The sequence below is a fragment of the Sorex fumeus genome, unplaced genomic scaffold (genome assembly GCF_029834395.1).
Source record: "Sorex fumeus unplaced genomic scaffold, SorFum_2.1 ptg000128l, whole genome shotgun sequence".
In the NCBI taxonomy this organism is placed as follows: Eukaryota; Metazoa; Chordata; class Mammalia; order Eulipotyphla; family Soricidae; genus Sorex; species Sorex fumeus.
The window spans coordinates 14,399,505-14,413,056 of record NW_026606185.1 but is presented as its reverse complement, the minus strand read 5'-3'; the positions used below and the strand labels follow the sequence as shown (position 1 = coordinate 14,413,056).

The window sequence follows — 13,552 nt, the reverse complement described above, 5'->3', positions numbered from 1 at the left end:
TTTATTTCCCCAAGCTCAATATACATATTTCTTCCATAATTATGAACTTAAAAAACCCGTCTCAGATGTAAAAATGTGAATTGGAATATGTAAACTCTTTGATATACCTGAAAAACAGGAAGGAAAATGTCACATACTTGGAAAAAACCATTGCCTTAAATCATTGAAATGGGAAAAGCTGTTGGGGATAGGAAAAGGTCAAAGAGGGACTATGACCAAGACCAATGAAAGAGTTACAAAGTCAAAGTATTCCACAGTCAGCGGGTGCATCTTCAGTTCTTGACCTAGTGCTTGTTTCTTAAGGGACAGTAACTCTGGCTCCGCAGCCACCTCCATTGACGTGAGTTACTCACTGGGTCTCAACAAAGCAGGTGTCCACAGATTTGTTTTGCTGCTTTTTTGTTTGTTTTTCCTGAGAAGTCACTGGTGTTTAATGGAAAGATTTTTTTGTTAGTTTTCAGTTAAGATAAGGCAGTAAGAGTGTCACTAAAGTTATCTTTTTGCTTAGAATGAGGCTTATATCCTTCCACTCGCTTCCCCAGGAATATTAGCTCCCTCTCTTCCCCCAGAAATATGTGTAGGAGTTTGCAGCCTCCGATTGCTGTTGCATATTTGGGGTGTGCTGAGGGCCCGTCTGTTCTCAATAGCAGCTTCCCCACCAGTGACAGAGATCTGTAATTCGAACGATATCATCTTTACAGAAAGGGCTCACAGTCACACAGGAAGTTACTTCTCCTTTTCCTCTGTCTCTCTGAGGAACAACTTCACAGAGTCAACCAGAATGCAAAACACACTGTTGACTAAAACATAAAGCAAGTAGCCCTGATTTCAGAGAAATGGAATTACAAATAATTTTTTAACAGTGCTTCCAATGTTCAAAGTTAACTGGCTACCAAAAGCTGTCAACTCCTTTGGGCCACCTTCCAGAGAAGAAATCATTTCCATTGAACAAAAACTGCTCAGCTCTGAGGAGAATATTGTGCTTTTTCTCTTTTCTTCTTTTGTTGAAAAATGTTAACTTGACTTGCAGTCTCTGTGTCAAAAAGTATCAATTTGTCTTTTCTCTAGTCCATTTGATCATGGTTTCTGGTGAACGGTACAGGAATATTAATTTGGCATAGAGGTCTTCCTCTAATTCCAGTTCTCCCGTCTCTCGAACTAAAAAAATATCTGTGCATAATTTCAAAATTCGATCTACGTTTGGAAGCTCTTCAAACATGATGGAGTGAGAAATTCCACTGAAGAATTCACGGACAAACTTTCCAATTACAAGGACCACTGAAGCATACAGTCCCATGATACTGAAAAAGAAAAAAGTAGAAATTGTCTTAGGTAGTTAAGCATGGTTGAAAGAACCTCTGAAAGAAAAAGTAGGCTGGAGTGATAGTACAGTGGGTAAGGCACTTGCCTTGCATGCAGCTGACCCGGATTTGATCCATGATATCTCATATGGTTCCACCCCTGGCCCCAGCCCTACAGGAGTAAGCTCTGAGCTCAGTTGGGTGTGACCCATAAAACAAATTAAATCAAGAGAAATAAAAAAAAAGTAATAATTTGTTTACTTAAAGTCACTGTCACTGTCCTCCCATTGTTCATTGATTTGCTCGAATGGGCCTAGTAACTTCTCCATTGGAGACTTTGTTGTTACTGTGTTTGTCATATCAAATACATCAGGGCAGCTTGCCAGGCTTTGCCGTGCAGGCGAGATACTCTCAGTAGCTCTCTGAGAGGGACGGAGGAATCGAACTTGGGTCGGCCATATTGGCTGCGTGCAAGGCAAACGTCCTATCGCTGTGCTATCGCTCCATGGAAGATATGGTAAATTTATCAAAGTCTGGTTTTCTAATTGGGTAAAATTATTTTCTCTTCTCAGAGAAAATTAATTATTCTATAATTAGCAAAGAAATTCATGGGTTGGAAAACAGTACAGGGTTTAGAGTCATACTTTGCGTGTAGATAACCCATGTTCAAATCCTGGTTCACCAAATATCACCACATGTAGGCCTGTTGGCCCTGGAGCATCATGGAGGTGGCCTGAGTAACCTCAGCAAAGCAATCCCACATTCTCAGACCTCAAATCAAGCCTTTGTCTGTTGGTTAAGAAATACAGGAAGGACCCTGGGCTTCTTGGACACTGCTTGAGAGCCCCACCTGACCCAAAGAACTTTATACTGTTTATGAAAATGTCTTACGCAATAAATCATAAGACTTGAACATGAAAAGTACTTTCAAATTTAACATTTTAGAAGTACAAATAATAGAAGTTTCATATATGAGTTCCAGTTTTACTGCTGGTATAATACTTGGTATTAATTATCTTAATTTTATTAAAGCACTGTGATTTACAAAGCTGTTCATAGTTGACTCATAGTTGAATATTAAGCATCCTGTGGTCCAGCACCAATCCCCCCACCAGTGTGTCAACTTCTATCCACCATTGTACGCAGGTTCCCCCCAAACCCATTGTCCCTATTTTTAAGTTTGATTGTTGAAGTTGGGATCTCATGATTTCACACCTGATGCCTGCTTGGTCTGGAACATTAGCTATACCACTTCTCTACATGACACTGGACTCTTCATTCTCACTACAGCATATTTTTCAGAGCTTTATTTATCTATTAAAAGTTTGAGTGGATTATTCCTTCAGGACTATCACCCTTTCTACTCATGTCTTATACAGGATATGTGCAAGCAGAGGGTTAAGCATCAGCAAATGGTAAAACAGTAACAGTGAACATTTCTAAAGCTGAATTCTAATTGATTCTACATCTGTAAGGGTCTAAAGGATTTCTAAGTAGAAAAGAGACAATCTTATGCCAACTTATAAGTTTTGCCTTGAGTTGCACTGAATTATTTCACAATATTTGAGAGGTTTGAAAAATAGTGTCTATGAAATTTGAGACTTCTAAATAAAAGTCTTCATCTTCGACCTTATGTGATATAGATATAGATTCATAACTGTTCATTGTTAAGTGAGTGCTTACCCGTAGCCAGCCAGGAACCCTAGACTAGGGGGACTGACTTTGTCATTGAAGACCACCAGTTCCAAAGACTGAGCATGCTTATTGTATATTCTGTTTCCAGTCAGATTGAGAACCCACCACTCACTATTAGATTCAGTTGCATTGTCTCTGGACAAAATGATGGTGATATTCATAAAATTATTATCTAAAAGAGGAGAAAAATGAAATAAAGTTAGCTTGATAATTCTAGAATTTTTAGCTACTATTTATAAAATGTGTTTTCAACAAAAGAAATGTTATCAGTATGTGAGAGAAGGAAGTTGGCTACAGGCACATATAGGGATTTTTTTTAAACAAAGAAATCACTTATAGTCACAATATGTATATGAAAATATAATCACAAGGGCATAATTGCACACTTACTCATCAACTGAGTATTTTTGCTTACAACCCAAGTCACCAATTAGCTATTAGAACCTAAGTTACCATTATTTTGTTGAACTGACTGATTTGTTGACATTTCGAACATTTACAGGATATCTTTTGGGAAGAAAGCATGATTTTTGGTGCTAAGGGATTGCAAAATTGCTGATAATGTGGTTCCTAATCTCAATGAGAAAAGGCCACAAACACATTATGGAAATCACCATATGTTTTGCACAAAGCCTTAGTTTAAAGAGATCACTTTCGGGTGATACAAATCAGGAAGGCTTCACAGAAAAGATGACATCTCAGCTGAATTTTGCTGTGTCAGCACTTGAATGGGTGGAAAGTCAAGAGGTAGGAACCTTTTCAGGAAGAAAATTGGGAAACTCTGCAAAGCTCTGAGAACCCAGAAGGTTTGGCATGAACAGTTATTATCTTTGTTAGAGCACAAGATGAATGCAATAGAATAGTAATAGAGAACAAGCAATAGCTTAGAGTTACAAGGCATAGATCTTCCTAAGAAGAGGACTCCCTAATAATTATAATAGAGCCTCCACAATCATAATGGTGAGCTATAATCTTTGTGACAGCAGGAAATCTGACTATTTAATAATAGAATCCCAATCAGGGGAATCTAGAGCAGACTCGAAATAAATAGTTATTGGTTTGGATGGAGACTCAAATGTATGTTTGGATGGGGTGTTGAAACAGGGTGAGGAATGGTCAGGGACTGGCTAAAGTAAGGTCCTGGACTACACAGAACTCAACTGCTTACAGCTCTTTCACATCATGGTTTTACAGTGTTAGATAAGTAACTCACACCTTAAATCTCATATACCTGTGCTAAATATACCTTGTCATAAATATAAGTAAGATCTCTGTAATGCTGTAACTGTGGTCAGGATGTCAGAGAAATGGTGGTGGTCTGGAAGGCAATTGTTTTGAGGCTTCAAATCACTCACAGGAGAGCAAGCCAGTGCAGGGGATGGAACAGAATCTAGAAAAAATGGAGTATAAAAGAGCTGTGCAAATGAAAACACATTGGAGGGACATGGACGCAGGGAGAGGCTGGCCTCAGAAGGGAGAGGACATCTTTTTTTTTGAGGCTGAAGGGAAGGAGGATAGGATCTGTGAAAATATAAGGCCATTTTTTTTGGCCATGGTAGAGAAAGGAAGCGGAGGAAGGAGCTCCTGGCAGCTTAGATCCACCCTGGAAAACAAGAGGAGTTATCTGCTGAGCTACAGCAGCTGTGAAGAGCCTGCTGAGGGGCAGGTCATTTCCAGGGAATGATTAATGGTTCAGCAAGGTGTACTCCACGACTAACATTACTAGACGTATTCTGGATGGGAAGAAAAGTAACAAGGTTCTCAGTGCATCTTGTGTGACCTGGCAACTATCTTCTATTGGGGAAGCCATGTCGATGTGGATCCATGCTGGGCTCATGCTCTGGGCTTTATCTCTGTTTCTCTTTCTGGAAATCTCCAATTTCTTTCTTTACAGCCCTGTCGTGCAGCTAAATGTGAGTCACACAAAACCTGATCTCTAGTATCCTGCACATCATCTGTGGAAGATAAGGGATCATAAGTGCTCCATATTGGTGAATGAATGGTCATGAATGGAATCATTCTATCTTTACCACATGGAATTGTTATATGCCTGCTTTGGTCTGGGTTATTGATTAAGTCAAACAAATCACGATATTAAAGGAGTCCAAAAATATCAACTCACTACTATTACTTGTACTGGGGAAAAATAAAGTCTTTGGAATATTATTTTTGAGACTCAATTACCCTTCAATATCAAGCACATTTCTTGCTGTCTTCTTCCTGCATTCACTTGGAGTATCTTGGTATTTAACATTTTTAGGAGGCAGTTTTCTGCTAAAGATATAGTGGTTAATAGAAATAAGTAAGACTATTTAATCACTAAAATATGTCACCAACTGTGGATTTAATGTATTGGGTTTTATAGCATAAAAAAAAGGAAAAAGACTAAGTTCTCAGGTTAAGTCAATGATTTCTGCTGTTAGTAAAGCCAGTAGGAAGTCTCAAGCTCTGGTAAACTGTGCTATGAAGGAGAAGAATTAGGAAGTAGTTTAGTGAAGCCTGAAAATGCAAGCTGTAAGAACCGAAGGACTTGAAATGGTCTGAAATAATTCCTTCTTCCTTACCAGATAAAAGTTGTCTTATTGGTTTTGAGTTAGAATCACTCGGTGCTTTCACGTAATATGGGTAGATTCTCTCAATAGTTCTGTGCATTGAGAGGAAAAATAAGAAGTTATACAGTTTTAGTTGTTTAGTCGATGTAAAATAAACATTTTGTTGATGCGGTTGCTATTATTGACTTTAAATTAAATAATAGTGAGTATTCATGCACCTAAGTAATGTATAGATGAATTTTCTAATCACAAAATTATACAATGTGTAAATTAGATGATATAACACACTAATTATATACATATGATATAGTCATAATTAACAGGTTCCCAGTCTAAATGGAATTCTCTGAAGCCACTTACATTCACAGGTCCTCTCTGAATATTCATGTAAATGTCATTAACAAACTAGTTAATGATTTAAAGATTTCTGCAGAGGGACCGAAAAGATGGTGCAGGGGTCACGGGACCAACCCCTGTTTATTTTTCTTCACTACATGGCCTGCTGACTACTGCCAAGTTGGGGCTGGTGATCCCAGGCACCATATTCCCAGGTCCTAATATTGACCTCCTGGCCTGGCTGATTGAGTATTTAAAATGGCCCCAGGATACCTGGATACTGTTTAGGAGGCACTCTCTCAAACACTCCTCCAAACAAAAAAAAAACCCCCAAGAAACCAAAAAATCTGCAGCAGAGATTTTCCATGTTCTTGTTATACTCCTATCACTCACTCATGTTGATAACTTTGAGTAATCTTCTAACTTAAATTTTTAGGATTTCAAAAATGTCTACCATCAAGTACACCTGATAAACTTTTGTTTCTTATACAAAAGTTTATTGCCATTGTTTGGTTTGACCGGGGTTTAGAAGGTCTTACACTTACCTACCAATGAGCATTGGGTTGATTCTACCTACTATAACTGATTAAAATCCAACTCAGATAAAATAATTCATAAGATATTAGGAAAGGCTCTATGCTAGTGGGTGAATAACCATGGTTCAGACTAAGTATCAACAATCTTTAGGCATGGACTAAATGAAATATTTTCCACATGCTAAGGATCAATTCCAGGACTTCACAGATGCAAGGAAAGTGCCCTACTGCTGAGTCCCTGCATGGATATTTTCAGGGCCTGGAAGATTGCTGATTTTGACTTCTTCCTCTGCTGTGGATGAGCTCAATGACATCAGAAGGGTGTTTCCTCTCTCCAGACTGGAACTGATGGAACTGAATCTGAGTTTTTCAAGGGCTCTTCAATGCAATGATTAACACAGGATGTCTTAGGGTATACATGTCCATCACAGTGGTTCTTATAGTCAGTGCCATAAAATGGGACCAGGAAGAACTGGACAAGAAATGAGTGATACCTAATATAACTTCTTTTGCTTTTAGGATCAAAAGCATTTGTTTTTCTCCTGCTGATTTTCATATTAGAATCTAAATATCACAGCTGGGATATATTTGTAGTGGAATACTTCTGCGGCAGAACATGGTAAAGACACTGTTTCTTTCCACTGATCTCAGAAATTTCTTATCAGGGATCTAGCGGGGGGGCAGAGGTGACAGTGGGAGAGGGGTCCACAGAGGTCTGTGGAGCCTGGGGCAGGGAGGAGAGCAAGGCCAACTACTCAAATGTGGTACTGTCGTGGCTAGGTGGGCAGAGAGCAGGGGGAGAGAACAGAACAGTTTTAATATAGGCAAAATATTCAAACAAGAACTGCCAAATCACTCATTAAAAATCACCATGTCACCAAAGTATGAATAAATATGCATTTTTAAAGCACACAAGCCTCATAAAGACGTATTAACAGGAAAAATCAACTTACACTGGTGTTTTTGAACTTTCTGTGTCATTGCCAGATATCATCTTAGCTATATTCTCCCGAGTGTTATTTGTAAGAGTAAATGAAAGCTTATCTGTTGCTATTTCTGCTTTTGCACCCAGACTCATGTTTCTGAGGAGAAGGAAAAGTTAGTCATCAGTAATGATTCAGAACTGGAAGAGAGATTTTAAAACCCACTTGATTCTTCATTTTATTATTCTTACCAAGATTTTATTGGGTCCACGACTGTCAACCCTCACCTTTTCTGTCCTCCTCACCTTTATGTCCAGCTTCCTAGACAACTGGTTAATAAAACCCAGGCAGGCCAAAAACACCTTCAAAACAAATTTGGCTGCCCAGTGGAAATGTTCTGATGCACTATTAGGATTTTCTGAAATATTTTTGGATGTTTTTCTTTGAGGTGAAAGAATCCTCATTGTAAAAAGAATTTCAATTAGAAGTTGATTTTTAATCTGTCTCTCTTTGGGGTAGCTCTTCATAGAAGAGATTAAGAAGTATATTTTCACCAATATGGTATTAAGTGGGAGGTACTCATGGCATTTAAAAGGAGAAAATAAGATTAAAGAAGGAATTTGCAATTTTTAAAGTTTGGAACAACTCTCTTTGAAATAGCTTTTGTTTTGTTTTGGGGCTACACATAGAAGTAGGTTACTCCTGTATCTGTGCTCAGAGGACAATATGGGATGCCAGGATCAAACCCAGGTCAGCTGGCAGATGCTTTACCCACTGTACTATAGCTTTAGTCCCCACTTTGAAATATTTGTCAATTTATTTTGGATCATAAAAGGTATCTTTCATGTCTATTATGATTCTTTCTTAATTCCAGCCAAGAAACTGGTGTCATGAATATAAATGAACATATCACTTGACCAATAATCTGGCTGAGACAAGACTGTGATGAAAGACACTAAGCTCCTGAACTAGAGTGTTGTGTCCAGGTCTTCAAGCTGCTTATAGCAGGTTGAACTTATTATTTTTTTTCTAGAGAAGGGGGAGAGTTACACCCAGCAATGCTGAGGGGTTATTCCTGGCTCAGCACTTAGGAATTACTCCTCGTGGTGCTCAGGGGACCACATAGGATGCTGGGGATTGAACCCAGGTAGGACATGTGCAAGGTAAGTGCCCTACCCGCTGTCCTGTCACTTTGGTCCTTGATCTTATTTTTGTTTTCATTCTTTAAAAAAAAAATCTCACAGTGTTCAGGGGTCTATTCCTGGCTCTGTACTTGAGGTTGCTCCCAGCAATACTAGGGGGACCAATGAGGTGACCAGGCTTGAATCCCAGCCTCACCATTCAAAGTATGCATTTTAGCCTGTTGAATTCTTTCCCTCCTCATCAGTTGTACTTTTGAATTCAAGAATTTTCTTAAGACATGCTTTTTATAAATAAGCAAAGTAGTAATTGCCTGCTGGCTATTGCTCAGGTAAGCAAAAAGAAACTCCTTTAGACATGGAAGAAAATATCTGTAAGTGTGTTCCCAAAGTTGGATGTGAGCAAGCGAGGACTGGGAGTTCCAAAGCTGGACTCTTTATTGCTGAGAACTCCAGCTTCCAGAGAAATCTTATAAGACATATGGATGTTCATCTAATAAACTCTTTCCCCTTTACCTCTGTCTCTTGTTTACAGAACTCTTTGTTATCTTCTGTAGAAACCAGTTAGAAAAATGGAAAATTAAGAAACAGGTTTGTCAGTGACTCAAGCCAATCATTATTTAATAAACCAACATGTTAGCTCTAGCATTGAATAAATGCCATTGAAGGAAAGAAAGAGAATTAAAATCCACTTTGAATTTTTCAAACCCTCCCCACACCCCCCCCCCCCCAGCTTATATTGGGGAAAAGGAGGGAAATCATGCATGGAAATACAGTAACTACCTCTGAATACTCCATGAAAAAACAACAGAGAAGCTACTACTGGGGTCCAGGAGTTCGCTTATCATTTTCTGCTTACTGGGAGGGCTGATGGTCCACAAAGAATTTGAGTTTCCTTCCAGTTCTGCTACTGTTATGTCTTCTTTTTCATAATTTTCCAGAAATTGCATAGCACCCTGTATGTGCACAAATATACATGTATAAGTGGACCATATACATGATGATCTATGAAGTTCGTGATGCTCCTTTCTTTCAACTGACTGTGCCAAGCCAGAGAATTTCCTTTCTTCAGAGAATTTTCTGAAGAAAGGTAAATTTCTGTCATGGATTGCCGTAGTATTTGCCTGGTACTAACTTTGTCCCCTGCCCGTATGGAAAGGTAGTTCCCAGTCACATTTCCCAGGCTTAGTGCAGCTCAGGAATCATTCCAATTAAGTGAGAATGAAAAATCAGATGTTTTAGTGTGAATTTTTCTCCGAAAGAGAAATAAATGTAAATCTACTAGAAAACACCTCCCTCCCTCTTGGAAATTAAAAAAAAACTTTTTTTTTGTTTTGGGGTCACATCAGTGATGCTCAGGGGTTACTCCTGGCTCTGCACTCAGGAATTATGCTGGATTTAGGGGATCATATGCGATTGAAAAGTATTGAACCCAGGTCTACTGTGTGTAATGCAAGTGCCTTATTTTCCTGGTGTACTATCTCTCCAACCTTTGGGAAGCAAATTTAATCTATTCAGGACACCCTGACTCCTCATGTTGTTATACCTCCAGATTCTTTCCCTTCCTTCCTTCCTTCCTTCCTTCCTTCCTTCCTTCCTTCCTTCCTTCCTTCCTTCCTTCCTTCCTTTCTTCCCTCCTTCCCTCCCTCCCTCCCTCCCTCCCTCCCTCCCTCTTTCTTTCTTTCTTTCTTTCTTTCTTTCTTTCTTTCTTTCTTTCTTTCTTTCTTTCTTTCTTTCTTTGGGCTAAACCTAGTTTTGCAGAGGGTCATACCCAATGATACTCAGAGTTTACTCCTAATTTTGAGCTCATGGGTAACTCCTGGCAATGCTTGAGGGATTATATATGGTACCAGGGATTGAATTGGTGTTGGTTGTGTGCAAGGCAAATGATTTATCAACTGTATTCACTCTGCAGCCCTCAAGGTTCATTTTGATATTATATATTATAGGTGATACGTTTGTAAAAAGTAAAGCATTTGTTTGCTTAACTGAAAATCATTTTAGTAGAGAAAATTTTGATTATGCAAAACTATGTTGTTATGGTATATAAAGTTTGGATGTAGGAAAAAGAATAGTATTAAACATATCTCTGCCCCAGAACATCATCATGTTAACATTTATGCAGTAGGGAATTCATGTCTTATTCTTTGTTTGATTTTGGGAAGTTTTTGGGTCACACCCAATGGTACTCAGGGCTTCTTGCTCTGATTTCATAAATCACTACTGGCAGACTCAGGAGACCATATGGAGTGTCAGGGATGAAGCCTGGGTTGATTGCTTGTAAGGCAAGCAAGCACCCTACCTACTATCTTTTTGTCCCCATGTTTGAATTGTTTTTATAATTAAAATAATATTCTTTACTCTTTCTTTTTTTTCTTTTTACTTTTTGGGTCACACCCATTGCACAGGGGTTACTCCTGGGTCATGCACTCAGGAATTACTCCTGTCAGTGCTCAGGGGACCATATGAGATGCTGGGAACCCAGGTCAGCTGCGTGCAAGACAAATGCCCTTCCCATTGTGCTATTGCTCCAACCCCTAGCCTTTACTCTTTATCACTTATATTTTATCCTAAGAAATTTTTACACTGTATGTAGAATTTCTGTAATGAGCATTTTAAAATCTACTACAGAAGTTGCTTTGGGGAATATTTAGACAATATAGCATGTAAATAATATAAAATGTAGAAGCCCCCTTCTCCCATGATGAGCATTCTCAGAAAGCCAGTGCTAAGTAAATGTGCTTAGTATATTTGCATAATTTATTCAACAAGTCCCACAGATTGTTGAAACTTCAAGTTGTTTCCAGTCTTCCCTAATGTAGAGATTGCGATCAAAAGCAGAAGCCTCTCTTGCAAAATACAGGACCCAAAAGAAGAGAGAGAGAACAAGAGAGAATGCCCTGCCACAGAGACAGGGTGGGATGGGGGGATGGGAAGTGGGAGGGATGCTGGGACCCGTGGTGGTGGAGGATGGGCACTGGTGGAGGGATGGGTACTTGATCATTGTATAACTGAAACCCAAGCACAAAAATTTGTAAGTCTATAACTGTACCTCATGGTGTTTCACTAAAAAAAAAAAAAAGAAATGTAATAAAAGAAAATATAATTAAAAAAAGCAGAAGCCTGCATAGAATTTCCTCTATTGCCTTAGGACACATTCTCAGGGTAGCCCTAACAATGAAAGGGATTCACATCTACCAAAATCTATATTTTGGGATCATACCTAGTAGTGCTCAAGGCTTGCGCTTAGCTTTGTTGTCAGAGATCACTCCTGGTAGGGCTCAGAGGACCATATATGGTGCAGGGAATCAAAACTGAGTCAGCTGCATACAACGTAAGCTCCTTACCCACTGTACTATCTTTTCAGTCCTTCTACCAGAGTTTTAAAATTGAGAATAATTAGCATTCCTTGAGCTTACATTAACATAGTCTAATTAAAACTATGTTTGCTTACACACATCTAATTTTATAGACATAATGGTCTTGATTATTAGTGGACAGTGGCTAGGATTCTGCTATGTGTGATGGCTAATCCCTGAAAATGAAACTACATTAGCACCTCTGTAGGCCATGGTGAAGTAGTGTAAACTATGCCAACCAGTAATCTCACCTAGAAGAAAGGTCTTTATTTTTCATTTACTTACTGTGTCAGAAGCAAAGGCTTTCATAAATTTATTAAACTCTTGCTGGTCCATCACTTTCAACTGGCTTTGCTGGGCACTCATTGTAAAAATAGGCTGGAAAACAAGGATTCACAGAACTGTCAATATTCTGAAGCTCTTTTCGGCACTTTGGGTTTAAAATTTTTTTTATCGAGCCTCACCCAGTGGCAATGGGTCCCAGAGATCTCTATTTGAAGTAATGACCCCTGTGCTTAAAACCAGAATGCAAATGTTCTTTTACAGTATCTTGCATATCATATCACACATCACATAAATGTCATAGCTCACATAAAAATGTTGGTAAAAAATATGGTTCAGCAAAATGTGACTAAGTCTCCTCTGCATGGTTATCAGTAAAGAGTGGTATGTGAAGTAAGAGCTGTGCAATGAAGGGGCTGGCAGGCTGTGTGCAAAAGTTACCTGATACCCTCCCAGGGTAATCGTGACAGAGACATCCAGGGGCTGATTGATCACCCCAGCAACGGATTTGATCAAGGACATGAAGAGAAGAGGAAACCAGACAATACAGATGAGCAGGACGATGATCATGCCCCCCATGCCATACTTCACCACCTTCTTCTTCTTCTGCCCCCGGGGCTGTGGGTATCTCTGCAACAGAAGAATTCCCACACTCAGGAGCTCAGGATTGACACCCTAACAGAAGTGGGTAGAAGGGCTGAAACTCTTCCATGGATATTAAGACTGAATAAAGTTTTGACATTGCTCTGTAGGGTGTGTGTGTGTGTGTGTGTGTGTGTGTGTGTGTGTGTGTGTGTGTGTAAGCACACATGAGTGCATACATTACGAGTTTTGGTAGGAAAAAAAATCTACAATCCACCAATAGGTACTGAACTTTAGGCACTGACCAGGAGAGAGGGCTGGGAGTCAGCTCAGATGTCCCTGAGGCCTTAATGAACCCTGCAACAATGGCTCTATGAGTAATTCTGAAGGTGTGTCTGAAAGCCTAAGACCTCGTATAAAAGAAACAAGAAAAAAGACATTTTATTGTACGGCAGCTAATTTTGGGAGAGATATTTCTTTGCTTCATATGACAGACTCCTATCTTAGGTGCTTAAAGTTTAAAAATGGCAATTTTATTCCCATTTTAATCTTTATATTCAATCTAGCAGAATAACATAAAACACTTTAATCTCCTTTTCACACAGAGCTTAAGTCCAGACACTCCTCACCACACTGTTCTCTACCACAACACATTCTCTGCTACTCCCAAAGGTGCCTTTGTGAACTATTGGGCCATCCAGCAGTATATATCATTCAATTCTTTAAAATAATTACAATGTACAGTTTCCAAGAGAAGAACACATCTGGATCCTATTGCTGACTAAGGCAGCCTAACTCCCAAATCTCCAAACTCTACTTGCATAGAAAGCAGTGGGGCATTTATTTT

The 13,552-nt window shown here is 39.1% G+C and overlaps 1 protein-coding gene across 2 annotated transcripts in view; it reads right to left on the bottom strand.

The window, feature by feature from the left end:
* Positions 1-616: 616 nt before the first annotated feature.
* Positions 617-13,552, bottom strand: part of PIEZO2 (piezo type mechanosensitive ion channel component 2) — a 448,793-nt gene continuing 435,857 nt past the window's right edge. For both annotated transcript variants that reach the window (XM_056138121.1, XM_056138123.1), the window contains 7 exons: positions 12,565-12,753; positions 12,127-12,219; positions 9,266-9,438; positions 7,374-7,502; positions 5,561-5,640; positions 2,985-3,168; positions 617-1,301 (listed from right to left, as the gene is read on the bottom strand). In XM_056138121.1, the coding sequence (XP_055994096.1) occupies positions 1,049-1,301; positions 2,985-3,168; positions 5,561-5,640; positions 7,374-7,502; positions 9,266-9,438; positions 12,127-12,219; positions 12,565-12,753 (1,101 nt within the window). In that variant the 3' untranslated portion in view covers positions 617-1,048. The remainder of the gene's footprint in view (positions 1,302-2,984; positions 3,169-5,560; positions 5,641-7,373; positions 7,503-9,265; positions 9,439-12,126; positions 12,220-12,564; positions 12,754-13,552) is intronic.